The 23,941-nt window shown below is 43.8% G+C and overlaps 1 protein-coding gene across 3 annotated transcripts in view; it reads right to left on the reverse strand.

Moving 5' to 3' along the window:
• Positions 1-23,941, reverse strand: part of ZNF330 (zinc finger protein 330) — a 167,846-nt gene that overhangs the window by 50,160 nt on the left and 93,745 nt on the right. For all 3 annotated transcript variants that reach the window (XM_078676862.1, XM_078676860.1, XM_078676861.1), the window contains exon 7: positions 11,141-11,245. In XM_078676862.1, the coding sequence (XP_078532988.1) occupies positions 11,141-11,245 (105 nt within the window). The remainder of the gene's footprint in view (positions 1-11,140; positions 11,246-23,941) is intronic.

Raw genomic sequence — 23,941 nt, forward strand, 5'->3', positions numbered from 1 at the left:
ACAATAGCTTTGCTGCTTGAATACTTTTCTGGATTCACACATTGTGAATTATCTTGCCATCCAGTTGTTGGGCATGAAAGGGTCTATATTTTTTTTCCTCGTGGGCTTCCACTAGTACTTGCATAATGCCATCCCCCAGGACGTCAGAACCATGTCCATAATGCACCAGTCTTTGGCCGCCATCTTCAGAATCTTTTGCCCTTTATTGTAGCATGTGCTGTTTTACGTCTTAGTAGCTATTCACTGCATAATTTTTCATATCCTGATTCAATCTACATCACTTATTTAACCCTCAGCCACTTCTCTGAGGAAGTGGGCAGCTTGCAAGAACATCCCAAAAAGTCTCTGAGCTTCGGTACTCACGTGACCTCATCCTTGCGGCAATTCCTCGACGTCGAGGTTTATCTCAGAGTCCTGACCGGAGAAGATTTCTTCCTCCTCCGCTGCTGATGCTCCCACATCTTCTTTATCGGAATGTTCATCGAAGATGTCCGGTGTGTCTTCGATGCTTTGACTCTGGATGTCGGGCCCAATGATTTCTAAGAGTTTTCTCCGATCTAAATGGTTTGCAGGCGTCACAGTCTTCCTCCTTGTGCTCCGGAGACTGGCAAAAGTTACACACTTTGTGTGAATAAGTGCGCAGATACTTCGCATGTCACTGATGGCAAAATTTGAACAGTGTCCGTTCCAGCAACGGAGAGCTGACCCAAAGTGGTTACGCCCGAAGGCCGTCCACGAAGCTTTCCGCTCTAAAGTAGTTTTCGGTGACCGAAACGATACGCAGAGAACTGTGAACCACGTACGAAAACAATACCGTCGAGGTAGAGAGGGTTGCGTGTCTATTTATTTATTTATTTAATGCCATTTATAAAGCGCGTGCAATTACCCTTAGGCGTCTCGGCGCTGAAATTGCATTAAAGTCTCACCCTAGACAGAAAAAAGCAGGAAGTGAATTATTGATTAAAAAGCCATGTCTTCAGTTTTTTTCTAAACTGAAGAAGAGTAGAGCTGGTCCTAATATCAATGGGTAGGGTATTCCAGAGTCTGGGGGCCGAGATTAAAAAACGGCGATCACCCCAGGAAACTGTGCGGCTACGTTGGACCACTAGCTGGTTAGAAGATGTGGATCGAAGCTTTCTCACAGGATTGTACGGAGTCAGTTGTTTTTTAAAGAATCGAGGTCCTAAATCCTGAAGTGATTTAAAAACCGTGCACAGAGATTTGAATTTGACCCTATTGTGAATGGACAGCCAGTGGTATTTTTTAAGCGTGTCCGAAATGGGGGCAAATCTGGGTTTTTTTGCGAGTACACGGGCAGCAGCATTTTGAACGGTCTGTAGTTTTTTGATGACTCTTTTCTGGGCGTTAAGCAACAGACCGTTACAATAGTCTAATGAAGACAGCACTAGCGAAGAAACTAGTGTTTTTGCTGCTGATTCAGGTAAGTATGGTATAATTTTCCTGACAATACGTAACTTAAAGTGAGCGTTAGCAGCCACTTTATTCGCATGGGCCATAAAATTGAGCTGGTTGTCAAAGGTGACACCTAAGTTTCTCACTTTGACCGAAGGGGAAGGAGGTGTACCCATGGCTGCTGGCCACCAGGTTGCCGACCAGGGAGGGGAGAGCTTACCGAAGATAACCACTGTTTTATCAGAGTTGAGCTTCAGGTAATTTCTTGCCATCCACTCACTAATTGCAGTCAGCCCATCTTGGAAGCTCTCCGCCATCCTCTGTCCATCGTCTCTTATGGCCAAAACCAACTGAGTATCGTCAGCGTATGAGGTCAGGCCCATCCCGTAGGCTTTGATGACACTAGCAAGGTCCGACACATATATATTAAATAGTGTCGGACTCAGGGATGAGCCTTGTGGGACCCCACACGGCAACGACAGGTCGGCAGATTGAAAGGGGCCCAGGGTAACTGCCTGGGTTCTATTGGCCAGAAAGGAGGCCAGAAGATCTCTGGCAGTAAGCTGAATGCCCATCCTCTCGACACGGTCGACCAAGATCTTGTGGTCGACCGTGTCGAAAGCAGCAGACAAATCCAGGAGGACTAATACCGCAGTACCTCCTTGGTCACGGATGACTCTTATGTCGTCGGCTGCTTTAATGAGTGCGGTTTCCGTGCCATGATGTTTGCGGAAACCGAACTGTGTATCGTCCAGCAGGTGATTGTTCTCTATATAGGCTGACAGCTGCTGGTTCATGGCCTTTTCTATAACCTTCGCTAGGAAAGGGAGGCTTGCAATCGGGCGGTAATTTTTTAATTCGCTTTTGTCTAACCCCGGTTTTTTCAGCAGAGGTTTGATTAGTGTGTTCTTCAGCGCATCTGGGTAGGTTCCTGATGCCAGAATGCTGTTACAGAGTGTAGTTATAATGGGGATAACTATATCTGGTACTGTGGCAAGTACAGAGGTAGGGCAGGGATCCAAAGCTGATCCAGCTTTAATCGTGTTAACGATACTTTTAACTTGATCGGTGGGGAGAGCATTAAAAGATGTCATAATGGTGCTAGCCGGTGTCACTGCTGTGACCGGAGAAATAGTGCCACTACTGTGGACCTGGTCAGGATTAAAATCTTGATAAATATCATTAACTTTGGTAAAGAAAAAGTCTGACAAGGCATCGCATAGGGTTTGTGATGGGGGTGGGTTAAGATCCGGGGCCTTACCCGCAAGGGTTTTAGCAATGAGATAAAGCTCTTTGCTAGAATTTTTGGCAGATTCTATATGGCGAGTGTAGTAATCCTTTTTTGCTGTTATTATCATTGATTTATAAGTAGCCAGGGTTTTCTTATAATTGGCCTTGGTTTCAGTGTCGTAGGTTCTAAGCCATAGTCGTTCCTTATTCCTAGTAAGTTGTTTTTGGTCTTTTAGTTGTTTCGTGTACCACTTAGCTTTAGGCCTATTTCTATTTTTAGAAATTGATTTGGTGGGTGCCAACAGAGTTGAAGCTTCACCCAACCATTTGTGAAATTGATTGGTGGCAGTCGTTGGGTCAGTGGATAATTCTGGGGTTGTGGTGTGGAGAAGCAGTCTTAAATCATTGGGGTTAATGTCCTTCCACGCTTTGAACGTGCCCTTTATAGCAGGAGACCTTATTTTACTCTGCGGACCTTTGATGGTAAGTTCACTAATGATAACTGAATGGTCTGTCCAGGTCATTGGCAGAACAGAAGTGATGGACAGTCCTTCCACATTAGTGAAGATACCGTCCAGCGTGTGGCCTGCCTGGTGAGTAGAAGTCGTAACCAGCTGTCTGAGGCCCATCGTGTCAAGGTCTGATACGAGGGAAATGGTATCCCTATCACTGTGAAGCTCTAGATGAAAGTTGAAATCACCCAATATCGTTGTGAATTCTTCTGCCGCTATAGATTCGGTGATATTGGTAAGATTTGTGAGAAACGCGGATCTGGTACCAGGGGGTCTGTATATCAATATCCCCTTAAAATTATACGTAGGAGCCAGCTTAATATCAAAATGCATGGCTTCGCATGCATTGATAGGGATTAGTGAGCAGCGCGTTTTATATGAGTCTCTAGCTATGATGGCTATTCCACCTCCTTTACCTTTAGGCCTATCCTGCCGATAGGCACTAAAGCCCGGGGGGACTGCTGTAACATAGTCAGGGGCAGATGCTTCATCGGACCAAGTCTCGGTGATGAAAAGGATGTCTAAGTTATGATCATTTATAAGGTCAGCTATGTCCTGACAGTGTTTACTGAGTGAACGCGCATTAACAAGTGCCATGGAGATAAGTGTGTCTTCCTCCATAGCTCGTGTTTTGATATGCCGCGTAGGGTTAACCAGTATGGATAGAGAGTTACAGTGTGAACACCGTGTGCCTGAAGCAAATGGAATGAGTGATACATCCGCTTTAGTACATAGCGGAGCATAAGAAGGGCACAGCTCCATGAGTTCGTTACGAGAGTAGATGGTGCGAGAAGCAGGGGTTGTGGCCCTGGGCCCGGTCCCGGCGCGGACGGGCGCAGACGGGCCCGCCTTTGGCGCGCCTTTGGCGCGCCCGCTGCGCGGACGGGATGGTGCCATGCTTTTATTCGTCACTGGTCAGAGGAGGGTGGGAGGGTTCTATCGACTGGAGCGCTGACCTTCCCTCACCAAGATGGCGCCTCGGGAGGGTCAGGTGAGATCAGGGCGCCTTCTAGCAGCGCGCTTTGTCAGGCAACAACCCGGAGACCTCAGGTGAAGTAATCTCACCCACGAGGTAATGTCCGGTTAAAAATGAACAATTAAAATATTTTACAATTTTTTAAAATTCGTCGTTTTGTGAGTCAGCGACTGAAGGCTAAAATGATCAGTATAAAGGGTAAAGAGAGATTCCCCCGGCTATTCGCCTCAGGGGAGAGCAAAATCGCAATTACCTTCCCCCACCCAGTCCCTGCTTTAAGTACCTGGGAGGGCGGGAGGGTTCTATCGACTGGAGCGCTGACCTTCCCTCACCAAGATGGCGCCTCGGGAGGGTCAGGTGAGATCAGGGCGCCTTCTAGCAGCGCGCTTTGTCAGGCAACAACCCGGAGACCTCAGGTGAAGTAATCTCACCCAAGAGGTAATGTCCGGTTAAAAAGGAACAATTAATATATTTTACAATTTTTTAAAATTCGTCGTTTGTGAGTCAGCGACTGAAGGCTAAAATGATCAGTATAAAGGGTAAAGAGAGATTCCCCCGGCTATTCGCCTCAGGGGAGAGCAAAATCGCAATTACCTTCCCCCACCCAGTCCCTGCTTTAAGTACCTGGGAGGGCGGGAGGGTTCTATCGACTGGAGCGCTGACCTTCCCTCACCAAGATGGCGCCTCGGGAGGGTCAGGTGAGATCAGGGCGCCTTCTAGCAGCGCGCTTTGTCAGGCAACAACCCGGAGACCTCAGGTGAAGTAATCTCACCCAAGAGGTAATGTCCGGTTAAAAATGAACAATTAAAATATTTTACAATTTTTTAAAATTCGTCGTTTGTGAGTCAGCGACTGAAGGCTAAAATGATCAGTATAAAGGGTAAAGAGAGATTCCCCCGGCTTTTCGCCTCAGGGGAGAGCAAAATCGCAATTACCTTCCCCCACCCAGTCCCTGCTTTAAGTACCTGGGAGGGCGGGAGAGTTCTATCGACTGGAGCGCTGACCTTCCCTCACCAAGATGGCGCCTCGGGAGGGTCAGGTGAGATCAGGGCGCCTTCTAGCAGCGCGCTTTGTCAGGCAACAACCCGGAGACCTCAGGTGAAGTAATCTCACCCAAGAGGTAATGTCCGGTTAAAAATGAACAATTAAAATATTTTACAATTTTTTAAAATTCGTCGTTTGTGAGTCAGCGACTGAAGGCTAAAATGATCAGTATAAAGGGTAAAGAGAGATTCCCCCGGCTTTTCGCCTCAGGGGAGAGCAAAATCGCAAAGGGAAACCGAAGAACGTTTTGAACCGAAGCGCAGCAACACATGTCCGAACCTGATGGTGGAAAACAACAATCTAAGAGTGGAGTCGATGACCATGCGCACCATCACCGAAAGGAGGAGTCACCTTACCTCGTGACTAGGAAAGACTTATTTGAAGAAAAACAACTTGCAAACACCCGGACCCAACACTACAGCTCACATGCCTCGAACACTATTTTACTTTTGGAGCAAGAATGTTTTCTGGATTTACACTCCGAGGATGGATTGTGTAGCGGTATTTCCTCCACTTAGGAGGTTGTGAGTGAGTGTGTCTTCAGACCCATTTGAGCATGTATGTCGACACAATAGTGTTTTGTGAAGATCTGGATATTTGGCCATGTGGCTGTTATTCATATGTCATTAATGGAGATATTAGCTATAAATGCTAGTGTGACTCAATTTTTCCTTGTGGACTGTACTCTTTGTTTGCTAACCTGCATTTTCTTCCCACTAGGTCGTAGCATGTTTGCATGGTTTTTGCTATTCATCTTGCAATGATTTCTTATGTGACCGGCAACATCTTATTTGCCGGTACAAATGAGACAAGAACTGGTTCCATTTGGTACAGGGATTTGTTTCCTGTAGGTAGTACATTACAGCTTTCCTGATATCTAATGAGCTAAGCCAGCATCATTGTATTGATTGGTTGAAATGGAAGTGAGCTACGACATTTAGGAGAAGCTGTGAGTGGGTCCTCATTCCCACCCATATTGTTAGTATGGTTCCTGTACCGTGAGCTAAAGCAAATAGCGTATCTAAGTAGTGAGGTGATGGCAATCAGAAATGCTTTCTTCATAGTCAGGAATTCTGATTCTGCTTTATGAATAGGATCAAACAGGGTTTTCCTTAGCTGTGCTAGCACTAGGTTCAAGTTCAACGTGGGTGAGGGCATTGAAATCCTCTTTACTCCTACTACGAACCTCTTGACTGCTGGTACAGTAAAATGCCCTTACCTGAAGCGCATGTCGTGTATGTGACTACTGCAGAGAGATTTACCTTGATGGTTATGTACAACAGTTTTCCTTCTAGTAGGTGCATAAGATATTCAATTAGGATAGTGCCTTGTGCTAAGCTGTGGGATAGGTTCTCTCTTCTGCACCAGTGCATGAATCTGTTCCACTTGGCTATGTAACATCTGCAACATATGGTTCTGGTTCCCTAGCCTCCTACAACACCTCCATGCATACAGTTATAGTGAGGCTGGCTGGTTCTGAGTGACATGCCTACCAAATAGTTTCGGAAAGACTGATACTCTTATTCCCTTGCCTTGTTTGTGGAGTTAATAAAATGTGGTTGTGTTGTCTGTTAGGATCTGTAGTACTCTTTCTTTGATGTCTATGTGACATTTTCAGAGTGAGACCTCATTGAGTTCTAGTGCATATATGTGGTGCATTGCCTCTTGCAATTTCTGCTAAACTCTGATCTTCAGCTCTTTCATGTGTGCCCAAGGTGTGTGGGGGGCATCTATTTTAATGGTCACTGAGTGGACAGATGTTTGACGGGTCTGTCTAAGCAGATTCTTCGCTTTTCACCATTATATGTCCCTCTGTACCCTATGTGTAACAACCACTAGATACTCCCAGTACCCTGTGGATTGTGAAAATTGGCTCTGGAGCCATTCTTGGATTGGCCTCACATGGAGTCTGGTAAAGGGAATGAGTGGATTGCATGCAGTCATCCTCACTGTAGTCATTGTCAGAGACTGCCCCTACCAGTAGAGGAGAGCTTGCTCTGTCACTTCTTTATCTGGGGTGGGTCTATGGATGTTGGAGCATTAGCCCTGTTTCTTGTAGCAGGGACAATGATGGAGTCGGTTAGAGCATTACCCATGATATACATAAGGTCCTGTGTGGAGTGTTTGTGTTTTTATCCACTCACGGCATGACCGCTTCCATCTGCTCCTCCTCGAACTGTGCCCTCTATAATTGTACTGTACATGTAAATATAGTCTGTGAAAAAGGTCTTACCCCATCTGTTCATTCCCCAACCTATGTAGTCAAGGTCCAAATAAAAAAAATCTGTGTCTTTATTTGCTTTAGCATTAGCCCTGTTTCTTGTAGCAGGGACAATGATGGAGTCGGTTAGAGCATTACCCATGATATATATAAGGTCCTGTGTGGAGTGTTTGTGTTTTTATCCACTCACGGCATGACCGCTTCCATCTGCTCCTCCTCGAACTGTGCCCTCTATAATTGTACTGTACATGTAAATATAGTCTGTGAAAAAGGTCTTACCCCATCTGTTCATTCCCCAACCTATGTAGTCAAGGTCCAAATAAAAAAAATCTGTGTCTTTATTTGCTTTAGCGTCTTTCAGTTTTTTTCAACATCTGATGTTGACTTTGATGATTCTTTCTTAGTTCAGTGCTTTCCACTATTTTTCAGTGTCATTCCTGTGTCTTCAGTGATCTGTGACAAAGAACTGTGGGCTGTGCTTTCAAATCCAAATGGAGGAAACAAAGATTGTAAAGAGGATGACCTTGCACTGGGGAATTGTGGGCATATGTCAGAAGTCAAAGGCAGAAGGCATTACCCGTGTACTGGTTGACACCCAAGCAAAAAAGAAAAATAGGACCATCCATTTCCAGGCCCAAAGATTAGGCTGGCGGAATAATGCTCAGCAAGTGAGTTCAGAAAAGATTTAGGCTGAAAATTATAGTACCTACATCTCTTGACCACTGAGAATGGACGCAATCCAATTTGAATTTGAATTTAATGGTATTTGTTGAGCGCTCGTTTACAAGGCGGTTTCATGGCGCTGTTGAGGAGGAATCCTGAGTTAGATGGCAAAGTGGATTAGATATTAAAAGCCTGTGAAAACAGAGTGGTTTTCAGGGTGCTGCGAAACTCCAGATAGGATGGTGTTGATCTCATTGGGAGAGGTAAAGAGTTCCCAAATTGCGGAGCAAGGACAGAGAACTTAGAACCTCCCATTCTGCTCTTCTTGAACCTGGGCATCACCAAGAGGGACATAGAGGAGGAACGGAGTTGTCTGCTGGGGGTGTAGGGTTCGATTTTGGACTTAATAAAAGACGGAGCTGTTCCCGCAATGGCCTGGAATGTAATACATCCCATCTTAAAAAAGGCCCTTTCTCCAATAGGGAGCCAATGGAGGGATCTTAGAAGGGGTGTAATGCGATGTGATTTAGGTAAGCCGTAGACCAAGCGGGCAGCTTGGTTCTGCATCAGTTGGAGCCGCCGGAAGGCAAAGCGGGGGCACCATTGTACAGAACGTTACCATAATCTAAACGGGAAAGGACCATAGCCATAAGGATCAGTTTGCGAGCTGAGAAGGAAAAAAAACGTGAGATCTTACGAATGGTGCGCAAAATAAAAAAACAAGAAGAGACCACCATGCTGATCTGGGAGTGTAAGGTGAGATGTTGATTGAGCGTGATCCCCAGTGTCTTAACGGAGGGAGAAGGAGAGGGGGAGGACCAAAAGAGGGGGGCCAAAAGGTAGAAGACCAAGGGTTGAGTTTACCACCAGTGAGGAGAAGCTCGGTCTTATCAGGGTTGAGCGTAAGATGGTTAAAGCTCATCCAATCCCTGATAAAGACCATCACCGACTGGAAATTGTGGATAGAATCAGGAGAATCAGAGAGGTTAAAAATGAGCTGGAGGTCATCGGCGTAATTAAACACCGTGACCTCCATCCTCTGCAGGGCAGAAATAAGTGGAAAGATATACAAATTAAAAAGAAGAGGGGAGAGAGAATATCCCTGGGGGACGCCACATTGCACTTTGCGGGCAGGGGAGGAAAAGTCCGCCAGATGGACTGCCTGTGAGCGGTCGCTCAGAAAAGAGCTGAGCCAGGCCAGGGCAGAACCTCCAAGGCCTGCCGCCTCGACAAGGGAAAGAAGGATGGTGTGGTCCACCGTGTCGAAGGCGGCCGACAAGTCAAGAAGAACCAGTGCCTGTGGAAGATTAGCATCTAGCCCCTCTCTAAGTGTGTCCAATGCAGGGCTTTGCACTGATAACGGACTGATACAAAAGTATAGTACCATTCTACCAGTATCTAAGATCAATGGTGCCTGCGCCACACTAAGAGGGCATTTTCTGTTATTGTACATCTGCTTACTGAGAAGGATTGCTGGGTCAGTAGAACACAGAACAGGAATTGACCAATAGGGACATCACATGCTCACCCGATTTCATTAAATGCATGCACTGTCCTTATAACTGTATAACTTACAGGTCTCCGACACATGCAAGTTCACATGGACATGTATATACCCTGCACCAAATGTGCAATTTAAGTCATGTCGTACAAAGGGTTCATACAGTTTTCTTTCATAAACTGACCATGCAGTTGGCATAATTCCAGGCAAGCTTTCAGTTCCCCAAAAACTTAAAAATGTATTTAATAAATATGAACAGCATAAGATAGGACATAAAAGTTATGTTGCACATTTACAACTATAGGTTGAGCTGTAGAGTAAGTGTTAATAGTTCAACACTGCTTAGATCATAGCCATATATTAAAGGTGAACAAAATTAGATGCCAGCTGTGTGTAAGGAAATAAAAATAAAGCGATTCATATTGTATTAAAAGTGTTCGCAATACAATGAATTTCTTTGAAAAGATTTCTTGCTGTAAGAACATCTAAAAAGTCTCAATCTCTTAAGTATAATGTTAAAAATAGGACTCAAGAAATAGGCTAGGACAGGAAACAGCAAATCAGCATCTACAAAAAAGCATTACAAAAGAAATCATGAAAACGATCTCAAACCACAAGGAAAACAACCATGGAAAAGAAAAATCCATTCACTAACATGAATATGTTGGAAAATTACACTATTTTGTGAAAAGGTGCACCAAGAAGTAAATGCGAAGGCTTCAAGGGATGCACTGTATACGTCTGCTAATGAATGTTAATTAAGACTGATTCCAGGGGAATTATGCACATGCAAAAACTGGTTATTTTCAAACACCAGAGTGGTCATTAAAACCATTCTACTATCCTCATGCTCATGATAAGGCTTATATTTTTAAAGGACCATGATACCCAGTTGAAAGTACCACATGGCACTGCCTACACTCGGACACAAGGCCAATTCATTGGAAATAAGAATCAGATTCAATCCTAGGTGTCCACGATCTGCTACTAAATTGAAGAATGAAAGAACATTGGATTCTATCTATGACATGGTGATCCTAATATAGTCCAACTGTTACTTCGTAGGAAGTCTCAATCCCACCGCTGTTCTTTGAAAGGTGAGGAGTTATTTAATCAAGTGGAGGGTGTAGAGGGGCTTAGAGGTGTATTAGTTTAGTGCAAAACGACAGTTCACTTCCTCCTTCACGAAACAAAGTACTACAATAAAAGAGAACAAAAGCAAAGAACTATAGCCCCACAACATGTGGGACGGCCTATAACTGTGCAATACATTTGTAATTTCGGACCCAGTCATACCAACATATAATGGTCCGATCAAAGAGCAGGCTATCTCTGAATAGAATGAATGTAGCCAGGCCTACTAATTTAGCTAGGGAAAACACTGGAATCCAAGACTGGGTGGAGAACAGACGATATTTTAGATGTATAACTATAGCTTTATAAATACCTACAAAACTAAATGAACGCATCAGTCATTGCAATTTGTGCTATTATGCATGATGCACTAAGTAGTCTAGCAAATACAAACATGCCTCTTATCACTTCAGCCTAAAAACAAAGCTTGAATAACAAAGACTCACATTTAAACGTTTCGGCCTCCAAAATCTGACAGCTGGCTTGATGTTCAAACTGATCGTCTTCACACAGGTAGTTGTGACAAAAGGAACAGCAAAATATTCTACCACCTGTTGAAATAAATATATACAGTCTAGTAAATTTCCCTATAATCTCTAATCAAGCAACCACAACAACCATATGAACAGAAATACAATACCCACTGTGCACACGTATTTAAAAAGGAACCACATAGGTATGGATGTCATGTATAAGAAACCTTCTGGTACCACAGGCCTGCAGCCGGCCCCTCCTATTCCATGTCTGTGTTAAAATAAACTTGTGTTTTTAATCTACTGTCTGCTGAAAAGCAGATTTCTCTAATTGCTCTCCCTTTCTCCACAGTTAAGAGATTTGTAAGCCTAAAGTGATTAGTGAGACTGTGACAATGATTGCGAGTCTTGGCGTTGCCACCACAGGGTGCAAATCCATGGCTCAGTCCTCCACAACCTTTTTGTATCTGTACAAAAACTCACTGTACAAAAACTATTTTAAGCATAATAGTTTCCTTTGGGCATAGTAAACTAAAGTGACTGACATTGAAGAAAACGTAATACATTATCACATTTTGGGGGACAGAAAGCACATAACAAGCGCGCCTCACTGGGTACACTCCCCTTGTTCCCAAAAACGAGCACCATTTTCTTTTTCAAAACATGGGATACACACATTCCCTTATATTGTGTAAAGGCCGACAAATAGTCTGCAAATCGATTTCATTTTTTACTCGGAGAACTGACATACCAGATACCAAAGATGGCAAGTTAACTATAAAGATATCTATAATTTCTTTAGCAAATTTGACCCCTATTTTTTTGTTTTCTTTTTTTCCTCACAAACCAATGAAGGGATTTTCAGCAAAATCAAAAAAGATTCTCAAGCTAGACCAAGCTGCCTCACCTCATCCTCGCTTAGTAAAATCAGTCATCCAGTTTTTGCTGGGAATTACAATGAGGGTCAGCACTTGTTGGACCCCTTTACAACGTTTCAGATCCTTGATGGGCAGGGGACAGGTTATGGGTTTCCTGGCCGGGGTGGTTTTCTCCCAAAAACATAACTTCACTTAAACTATTTTTTTCCCAGTAAGAGATAATATATGTACACAAGTCAGATTTTAGAGTTAGGAACTGTGAGAAGTTGGCCTGGTATATGATGTTCACTATTCTAGTGAGCAACTTGAACCAGTCCAAACAACCCTTATGGTGATGGTTGTAAAGTCAACCTTATAGACCAGCTATCCTAGTGGTAGCATGGACAAAGCAGTCTTAGGCTAAACTCAAGACGGCATGTGAAGCCAGCTGTTTTACCATATGTAACCCCTTTAATACCAAATGAAAGGACACCACACAGGATATATATATAAAATATATATGTATTTATTTCTAGACAATCCCTCTGAACTCTTTATGAGGTCAGAGGCACAAGCACATAACAAGATACTTAATTAAAATACAATAAGTTGCACAAAATACAGTAGGGCCCTAGGGGCACGCTAAACCATATACTAAAATAGTGGTACAAGTACCACTGCTCGGAAAATGAATAGGCCTAGGGAATCGCTGGGGCTACGCTGTACTACCAAGGGATAGGAAGCAGGAGGCCCACGGGAGGCGTGTGCAGAGTCTTTACTCACACGCAAGTTACCATAGAAAATGAATGGGAACAAAAGAGTTAGAAACTAGTTCTTTTAGGGCACTGGACTCGATGAAAGTTACTTGAAACCTAGACAGTTGGATAGTCATTACCCACAGGAGCACCGGAGTACTCGCGTTACCTCACCCACAGGAAGCGGGTGCATATAGGTGTCAAAGTGTGTCGGGTTTCGTCGCTGAATGCTATGGAACTGTGAAGAAAGATGCTGCAGGCGACCAGGAGAGAAGTGTCCGGTTGGATCCAAGGGCGGATCGAGGATGAAGAGTACCTGAAAGCATAGGGGACAAAGTCTGGGTCACTAGCCAGTGACTAGGAAGGAACCAGGAAGGAACCAGGCGATGTCGCGAAGCAATCAGGTGATGTCGTGAAGCTTGTCTCTGCAGCCATGTGGACCAGGAGGCGTTGACGACGACCAGGAGTCAGGCACGGACTGTCCCACGAAGGCTCTCGCTGGCGGCGGTGTCGGCTTCCGGATTGGAGTCAACAAGCCTTGGCAAAGGCAACCCACGCAGGAATCGAAGTTAGCTTCTTAATCAGACCAGCAAGGTCTGATGGCTGCTTTTTTTTCAGGAAAGCAGGGGCCAGTCTGGAGCAACCAGACCAGCGTTGTAAATTCAAGGTTTCGTCGTCAAGATGGCCACTAGCCAACGGGCAAGTGACCGGACAGACGCGTCGAGCAGGAAAATGCAGAAGGGCCCCACGCAGAACTCGTGGAGTGTGCAGGGCTGATCTTTGGTGCAGATGATGCTCGGGGCGGAGGCTTCTCAATCCCCAATGCACAGCTTTGAGGATGCCTCAGAAGCTGCACGGAAAGCAAGTCGCTGACTTTTCAAGATAGCCGGTCCCACGTCTCGCGTCGCCTCCACGGGTCTCAGCTTTGCTGGGACTGTGGTGTAGTGTAGTTCCTATTATCCCAATAGGCTCTGCGCATTGGAATAATACCTTCAATAGTATAGGCCTAGACCAGACGTTAACTAGGTCTTCTATTGTCGATATTAGACTTAAAGTTTTGGGTTTGCCAGCTAGCTCAGAGTTCACTAGAAACTTTCTCGAATAGGCAAGGAGGAGTTGAACCTCCCTGGATAGACAAGAAGGGATTTAGTTTCTGACAACCATAGAACATGACAACTTTGCTCTCCCCTAATCAAGAGTGTATCTCTAGAGTCGTGTGAAAACAAAAGACAACTTATTTTACTCAGTCAGTACGTGCATTCTTAGTCTCACCAGATTGTAGAGAAAAGGAAGAGACGGGCGTGTTCAATAAAAGATGTTATTTATTGATCAGTCTCTTTTCTCATACAAGAGAAATGGATCGATATTATCGCAATACTTATGGTTAAGTAAAGTGCATACAATAAAAGCCGAAGTATAAAATAATACTGTAAAAACATTTATATGGTTTCTAAGCCATAAGGTGGTTTAAAATGGATAAAATAGATACATACACATATACATTTGACTAATCGTACTCAACTGGTGTTTCTAACTACGCCTACCCCGGTGTACCTGACCTAAGCCTAATACGTGGGCGGGAATAGAAAGTAGCAGTTTAAGTTAAGTTTGTTTTGCCAAGTGACTGACTCAAGAATTCTCTGCAAGGGGTTATTCAGTTCCGTACCTTGAATCTAGGATGAATGAGGGATGGTATCTCTCGTCTCTGGTCTCGATATTCCAGGCTGCCTGCGAGGGCTACCCGGAAGCGCCGAAGCTGGATTTCTCGGCAGGAGAAAGCAGCGTCTCGTTCTCAGCGCGTCAGGAAGGCGGGGCTGCGCCAGCGGGGTCTGCTCTGCTCTGGGCTTCGGCAAGTCTGGCTGCTCCGATCTCGTCACCACCGCGTGTGTTTGCTTAAGGCAATACCGGTAATATTTATACCTGTAAGGTGCCGAGATTGACGTAAGGATGGACATAGATACGTCAATAAGGATGTCATACGACTTGGTCGTTAGCACATTCTTTTGCTGAAGTTCTCGATGAAATCAAAACAATGGCCGCAGGGTTTTTCCCAGGTTGTCATAGGTTTGATTTGTTTTGAGAACTCCGTATGCCTTATCAGGGGCTGGAGGAATATCGCTAGTCTAATTAGATGGCAAGCGTTATGACCTAATCATATAACACGTTCCTGTGCCGTAGTGTGGCTTAATCAGATAACGGTTTCTGCATCATGGGATGGCTGCTAGTTAACTTGTTAACCAGAACAGGGTCAGGAATAGGGGGATCGATATAGAACCTATAAGAATACATCACACCCACTCCACGCTAACTATGGCCATGTTTACGAATCTAGGCATAGTAAAACATACTGTAGAGTATCGTGTATACCTTACCACCCCAAAATACATATAATGCATTTCGAATAATGAAATATACGGAAAAAAATATTCACATGTACTATATACACTCAAGCTGTAGAATAATGCTAAAGTAATCACGCATATGTATACATTATTGCTAATTGGTATATGAGAATTTACACATGAAATGGCTCTTAATACAGAAAAAGAAAGGTTCGAGACCATTTCATCACAGAATAAAAATAATTATGAACATACCAGCGGGTAGCTAATGTCTATAAAGTTTCTAAAAATAGAAATTTTAGTTCTCTAAGAATAGTTCTTACTTTAAGCAGAAGATAAGTGTCCCGAAAAATCGTAAAAATATTTTGGGGCTGCTGAAAAAAATCGCTGTCCATGAACTGGAGGGAAAATTGTTCATGTTATTTTGCTATTAAGTTGAAGGCCAAATTCAGGGTGTTGGGAACGCCGTGTGCTAGCTTGCTTAAAAGTCTCTATTTCTGCTCTGGTGAGAACATCATATCATTTAGACTGTCGAAAAAGCTGTCAACAGCTTCCTGGGAGAGTTCCACTAACTCGGAAAAAGGTGTAACCATGCATTCGTGCGCATGATTGTCTCCATTGACGTTTTGATTAGTATTGCTGACAGAAGGTCGTACCTGATCGATGCTGCTTTCATCTTGAACTCCACTACCCCTTAATCGTAGTGGTGAAGTTTCCACGAATGCCGTCATCAGGATTGGCAGCCGTTGAGGGCAGCACAAAGCATGAGCCTTTATCGGACCCAACAATGTTTCTGCATCCATAGGCGCATCCGATTGTAGCGTCAGACAGGTGTCCAACACGCATTCTTCTCCGCACAGCAGGCACCTTAATACAGGTAAAACACATCGATGCCACATTGGTCGAAATGAAAGAAACCAAGTCATGTTCAGGTCTCTAAGCCGGGATAGTCCCAGGATTTTTGATATCCGGTCCCGGTATCAAATGGCTCGGATTGTTTCTTCCCTTGTCGCAGGTGTTTTGTCTGTGACATGGTTTGCCATAACGAAATATTAGGACCAAGAACAGGATTCCTGCAATTAGTCCCAAAATGAGGGGAAGTCCGCCAAAAATCGAATGGACGAAATCTGGAAAAATACCCAGTATGGCTTTGAATGGTGTTAATGCCATCGAAAATACTGTCTTAAATACTTTTGAGACTCCACTGGTATCAGAAATATTTAAGATTTCATTCAGGATTTCCACAAAATGTATGGGGGAATTAGTTGATAACAATGAGTGAATCTCTGCAGTCGTCCTTGCGACTAGGAGATCATACGTTTCTTTTGATGACGTGAGTCTGGTCGGCGTCTGAAGAAGCACTGTTTTCATTCTGCTTAAAGTATCTATTCGAATAGAAGTAATTTTCAAGTTAGGCCATGCCCTTGCCTCCCTGTCTGGAAAGGAGCTGGGGAACAATAAGCGTCCACAGCACTTGACCTTCGCAGTCGTAGTTACGAGATAAGGAGTCCCGGGCATAAGACTACAACATCTGCGATCCACAATTAGAATGTAACTCCCATTATAGAGTCTTTGAAAAAATGGTTCTATCTCTGTTGCAGGTGTGCCTAGCTGGTGACATGAAAGGTTATTTGAGTTCCCTTCACAGGCTCCATGCAAACTAATTCCATTACACAGAAGTGTACCGCTTAGTGACATCGCACAATTATTGCCACTAAGAAACACTTTCTGTCCTTTATTACTGACACATGCATGTGAATAGGGCAAGTTCCATGTTGTCTTAATGTACCCTTTTCCCAATTTTTCGTACATGCCAGCCTGTATATATTTTTGGCAGTATTGAAACCTGAAGGTTGATATTGGAATATTAATTATCCCATGTATTATCCATTCACTGACAGGTCGTTCTGACATTGTCACTGGTAATCTCTCGAGTTTCTCAATGCTCAGGATTGTATAATCAGCACCCTTCTGTGCCATACTGATTTGTTTATCAGTAAGGTTAAAGATATTGAATAGTGACGTTGTGTTGATTAAACGCCAAGGCACATAACCTGAACGCAGATTTTGTAACGTCCAGCCAAGCTGTACAATAGAACGCAATTGAGACTGACCGTGTTGTAACAACAGTAAGTCTTGCGATATTATGTCGATTGCTGAAGACACAATGCTGTCCAAAGAAAAAATTCTGGAGGACAGAGTCATTAACCCATTGTCCACTACAGAAAGTGATTTTTCCAAATTAATACGGTCAATTTCCCGTATACTTTCCGCTGTCTCAATTTGAGTTACCTTCCAGGCCTCATTGTAAGATGCATATACAGAGGCTGCTATGAAGCGTTTTTGACGCTGTTTGCGCGGTCCCATAATGAAATCACGCAAGTCAGCACCATCAGTAAGTAAAGTTAGGTGTTGCTTAATTTCTGTCAGTGTGGAAGTTTGTAGCCATTGAAGGCATAATTTGCCCACACTGTAGGTGGTTATTATCCCTGGGTGTTGTCTTTGGGAATATCTAGGGTCTGGCCTGGTCAATTTGAACCCCTGTTTTTTGTTCAGGAATCTGTCTTGACAGTTATTAGTATCTGTGGGCCAGATCAACCACTGTTTCCAATCAGGATGTGTTCTGTTTTGGTTTAATATATAGTTTACGTCTATCTCTTCATCTGTAGAGCTATTGCTGTCCATTGTTGGCTTTGGAATAGACGGTTTATTTAAGTCTTTGATTTTGGCTAAGCCAAGACAGGTGGTTTGTTGAACAGTGTCATTTAAAAATATAATTTGTTCTGGGATCATGCCGGCTCTAAACAATGATTCTATACCTTGTACTTGCCATTCTTTTGTACCCCAAACACTTTTAACTTCAACATGTTTGTCCCAATAATCAAAACCAAAAGTATTCATTTGTTCAAAAAATGAGTCTGAATATATCAACTTCGTGTTTGTTAGCATGGTCTTTGTCCTTGTCTTATTTGACAATTTGAAATAAAATGTTTCAGCATTACTTGTGTTGAACCCTGAAAAGTATGAATATTTGTCGTAAAAGGTTCTTGAGCTTCCTTTTGGAGGGGTTGCACAATGTTCCCATTGATTATAATTTAAAACATTTCTAGGTTGTGCAGATTTATGTAGAAAATGGTTACCATAGTGGTTGTAACAGTACATACTATCATAATTAGTCGAACCCTGCAAATAATTATGTTTGGTAAATTTAGCAGACATCACTAAGTCAGACATCATATTATTTATACTTTCAAAGTCCCAATCATCAGCAAATGAGCTTGTTTTTACAAAGTCACTCAACGAGATCTTAATTTGGTGTGGATATTTCAGGATCTCAACCGGACCATAAATTTCGTAGTCAGTATTGTCCCATGCTACCCCACCCGGTATAGGATTGGCTGTGAAGTTGACTGAAGAAAGTTCTCTTTTCTCGACGTGTGAAGATGTGTGTGGCTTGAGGATCAAGTTGATTTTCTGACTTGCTGTGTCCATTTTAGCATATTTTCCCTCAATGAAGCGTCCCAAAGTTAGTACCATGAGGAGCCAAAGTATGAGGATAAATGCACCAAAGCCCACCCAAAATTCAATCCATGGAGAAATCAGATATGTTTCTTTCAGCTGTTTCAAAAGTTCTTTAGCTTTATCTTTAAAGGTTTTTGTTGATGGCTGTGTTTTTTGATTCACTTAGGTCTTCAGAGGAATCATCGAAGTTTATGAAGTAGCCGGATGCAGTTCTGTCAATTGTTCCAATTGCTTCAGGATTACTATTTCTTGCATATTCGTTTGTTACCTCATTGTAGGTTGGTGTGTCTCTACTAAATGTTTTTATTTGGGTTTTCAGAGGTTTAAGTTCCAATGCATTGTTGCATAGTCCTTGTTGTTCTTCTGTAGGCGTTTCAAATGTGATTAGCCTCTTAGTTTGGACCTCTGTATTGGTAGCAAATCTTGGTGTTCTACTACTTATCGGGAGTCCACTTGGCCTACTGTTTGTTATCGGCCACATGATTGTGGTTTTACCAGGTCGATGGATACAACTCGGTTCTCCTTTTTACCAGCAAGCGGCGGTAGTACAACTGATCTTGTCCCGTTGATAGACAAGACAGGAACTGCTTTTCTGTAAGAAGGCCCAAATTCCTTCTTTACCGCGATCTTTTCTCTGACTAGATCCCCGACTTTTGGAATCCAGACAGGTCTTGCTGGGACAGGTGGTGGTTCTTCAGTGGTTGTTGGCTGCTGTTTCAACTTTATGTTGCTCAGGTCTTTTCTTGTTTTGTTTAAGTCCTGCAAAATAGCCAAACGATCTTTGATATCAAAGCATTTTTCCTTCACCACTGAAGTCTGACTGTCAAGATCCAAGACTAACATCCTAGTTCCAAACAATAATTCGTACGGACTGAATCCCTTCAGAGAATTTCTTGGCAGGTTATTTAGACTACGTTGGACACTTATTAGATGTTTGACCCACCCAGCTCCCGAACCTAATATCCTTTCTGTTATAGATAGCTTTATGCCTTGGTTTTTTCTTTACACCATCCCGTATCCCTCAGGAAGGAAGTGAGAAGAATCCCGCATCGCTATGCTCATTTGGCCGTGCTTCCCCACAAGCTTGAGGGCTAAAGTGAAAACATTGGTCAAACGTAGCATGCTCCTAGCGTATATGCCATTTAGACTCGCAAATCTTTGTATAACAGTCCAGACGTCAGCCGAGTGCTGGGGATCTACATTATAAGTGGAAACTAGCCTGTATATGTTAATCGGACGCTTGGCTTTTTACTGCTGATCCTTTCTGGAGTGAAACGCCACGGTAGTATACCGTTTCTCTCGCCACTGCGATCTCTGTTGCAGTCCGGGCATTTTTTTACAAAAATGTGATGCTGCAGGCTCATGCCTGGCCACCAGTACACTGATTGTAGTTCTTCCAGAGAATCTTTTAGTTTGAGGTGTCTGAGACCCTCGCCCATATGTGCGTCTGCAATTAACAAAGTTCTCCTGTCCATGTTTGGAATTACTCTATCCCCACTCCAGGGATTCGAGCAAAAGGGACGGAGTTTGCATCGATTATGTATGTATAATTGAGTGGATAGTTGATCGGTAGCGCTGAGCAGTCGCCTTTTGATGACGTTTTTACCGCCAGCACTGTTTCACCGTCAATGTATTTCATTGTACGCTTTTTTCTAGCTACGGAAGCCGATTTAGTTGCTACCGCTGTGGCTGTCTTAGCCAATGAATTCCCTGCAACGTGAACGCCATCACGCTGATCACTCAGTGAGTGTGTCACGTGAGTCTTTGGTAGTTCTTTTTGTAACAGAACTATTTGTTCCCAAAGTAGTTTTTGCTTTATTGTTGCACCTGTGTCATCTTTGTAACCGTTTTGAATCCATTTCTGCAAATCGCTGTTATATGATTTGACGCAGTAATACGAATCGGACACTATAAGTGTCGGGAATTCGCGATCTGCATTATCTAGCGCCATTTTCAATGCTATTATTTCAGTCTGTTGTTCTGAATTAGTTTCTACTGAGTGTGTTTTTGTTAATAGAGGTCTTAGTTTACCTCCGTGCCACACTTCTTTTGTAATCTCACATGTGGGGTTGTATGCTTGTTCTCCCCAAACGGAGGGTTGAGCATGTCCGTCTGTATAGATTACACAAGCGTACTGTCGTAAGGGCAGAATGTCGATTGGCAGAGGGAATGTTCTTTCATATTCTAGATTTTTCAATTCTTTTAATTCTGGATCAAAGTAGTATTTTACTTTGTCCGTTGTAATTGAATTCACCCATTGTATCCATTCCGGATTCAATGCTGTTGTTGGTAAATTACACGGTGTTGTTAATGCCTCAAAGGCTGATTCTGCTGTTCTGACTGTAATACGTCTACCGTCAGCTTTATCTTTTTCTCTAGCTATTGCGGTTTGAACTGCATGAACAATGTTTTCTTTAATGCTGAACTTGTTTTCAGCTTCTGTGTACATGTGTGATTTGAATGCAATTGGTACCTTTTCTCCCTCATTAGAGGTCAGGTATGTGAATCCGCATCTTCCTGGGATGACTCGAATCACAAGATTGCGTGTGTTATCACGTGTTTCTAATTTTGTTTTAATTAACATGTCTGTTTGTAAGGATCTCAGAATTTCTGTGTGTATTTGAGTCCAATTGGTTCTTTTAAAATCTGGTTTTATTAGATCATAAAGGGGCTTGACCCTTTCTGCGTAATTTGCAATGTATGTTCTTCCGAAATTTAGGAAGCCTAGAATTGACTACGTTTTTTAGTGTTCTAGGTGCTTGGAGTACGGCACATTTCTCTAGGAAATTGTCTGCCAGGCTTTTGCCTTCACTTGATAATTCATATCCTAAGAACAGGACTGTTAGATGGGCAATTCTAGATTTTTTAAAGTTGAATTTGTAACCCTCTGCTGCGAACCCAAGTATTATGGTGTTCACTCTCTTCAAGTGAGTATCCAAGTCATCATCTGTTAGGTATATGTCGTCGACATACGATAATGCTTCGTCATCATATGTTTGTAGTAACTCTGTTACTCTCGCTGAGAATAATCATGGGCTGTTCTTGAACCCCTGGGGTAACCGACAGAATTGTTTTTGAGCGCCATTTATTGAGAACGCGGACAAATATCTGCTCTCTGGTGCTATATTTTGACAAAAGAATCCATTAGAGATGTCTAATGTTGTTTTGTATTTTTTGCGCACTATGTTATTCATTAGCGCTGCACTATGCGAGTTTTGCACTGCAAAAGTTTTGCAACATGAGTTAAGGTGTCTGTTTCCTGTCTCCAAACCAGACAATTCATATCGTCTAGTTTTGGATTACAAAGGGTTGTTCATTTGTGAGGTGCAAGTTTCACTCACCCCCTGGTATTCCAATTGATCTAGTATTTCTTTTACCTGTTTTTAGGTCTCGCCTGTCGATGCGCATGCGCATCGAGCTTGCGAGACTATTGGGGCTTAAACAGTCTTTAACCAACTTGCAAGGAATCGTGGCGATTCCTTGCAGTGCCCGTGAAATTGAAGCTTAATGCGCATGCGCTTAAAAGCACGTGCACATGCCCCCAGCCGCCTGCCTGCCCCTGCTGCTTTCACACCCTCTCGCCGTCTGTTCCCCCTGCTGCGTCATCAAAGGCTTTCACGGCGGCCGGCCATGCTTTCAGTTTCACTGCCGGCCGGCCGTGTAAAGTGCACTTCAAAGGCCGCTCTCCCTGCTCCGCCCCCTGTAAGTGCTCTTGTTTTACTCGTTTACTTGTTTTTCGAACATTTCTCCCACCCGTCTTCCTTCTCTGTAATCCATCCCGCCCCCTCCAGCTACACGTTCTTTGTTTCCCAGCCTCTTGTTTAACTTATCCCATCCCCTTACTGTTTCTTCTACCCTGTCCCTGTTTTTCCTGCCACCTCCTATACGTGCCCCATCCCCCTTCCCCACTACAGAGCGCCCAAAGCAAAGAACCATTTGCCACCCCCTCCCTGCTGCTGCTCTTCCCAGCGCGTGCACTAGACCCCCTTCTCCCAATGCTCTCAGCTCCTTGGCGCAGGTCACGGCTGAGCACACAAGCAACAGACCCTCTGTATTGTCCGTTTGATGCTGGCCTCTGGCTTTCCGTCTCACTTGTTATGTTTCATTGCCTGCTTACTCCTGTTTATTTAATCTTTTAAACTATCTACACTTCTAAACTCCTGCTACATTAAAGTTTTAAATTACAAATTAAAGCTTCCCCGTGCGTTTTAACCTCTATAGAATCAGAAAGATTTGCCTGCCTGTTTCTTTTATGTTTTCACCTACCTCTCTGTTTATTAAATATCCTCCTTCCCCACATGGTTTCGCAGGTTTGCTGTTAATATAGTTTTACATCATAAATATTTGCTTTCCCGTCCTGGTTCATTTGTGTCCTCCGGCATAAAACCTTTGTCTGCATGTTTCTCTTTAATTTCCACTGCAGCCAGGTAATTTCTCATGTTTCCTGTTGATTTAAACTTTTACATTATAAACATTGTATTTCCGGTTACATGTCCTCCTCCTCACAATACCAAAGCATTGCCTGCATCTTTTCTTAACTTTGAAGCCTTTGCTGCATCTTTTGTTATTGTTTTTACTACTCTCTGGGCTCTTCAACCACCAATCTGCGCCTCTTCTGTTTATCACGTCATTTGTGCCCTACATATTCATTAAAGATGGACATACCTGCTATGTCGTACGCCCGTTTACTCCTAAACATTACACATTATAAATCACAGCCCTTGCCGCCCGGTTTCCACTCCATCCATCCCTCCCCCCACTCCATCATCCCCCCCACTCCATCCATCCATCCCCCCACTCCATCCATCCCCCCACTCCATCCATCCATCCCCCCACTCCATCCATCCCCCCACTCCATCCATCCCCCCACTCCATCCATCCATCCCCCATCCATCCATCCCCATCCATCCATCCATCCATCCATCCATCCCCCTCCATCCATCCATCCATCCACCCCCCTCCATCCATCCATCTCCATCCATCTCCATCCATCCCCATCCATCCCCATCCATCCCCATCCATCCCCATCCATCCATCCATCCATCCATCCATCCATCCATCCATCCATCCATCCATCCCCCTCCATCCATCCATCCATCCATCCATCCCCCTCCATCCATCCCCCTCCATCCATCCCCCTCCATCCATCCCCCTCCATCCATCCATCCATCCATCCATCCCCCTCCATCCATCCATCCATCCCCCTCCATCCATCCATCCATCCATCCATCCATCCATCCCCCTCCATCCATCCATCCCCCTCCATCCATCCATCCATCCATCCATCCCCCTCCATCC

The sequence above is a fragment of the Lissotriton helveticus genome, chromosome 2_1 (genome assembly GCF_964261635.1).
Source record: "Lissotriton helveticus chromosome 2_1, aLisHel1.1, whole genome shotgun sequence".
NCBI lineage: Eukaryota > Metazoa > Chordata > Amphibia > Caudata > Salamandridae > Lissotriton > Lissotriton helveticus.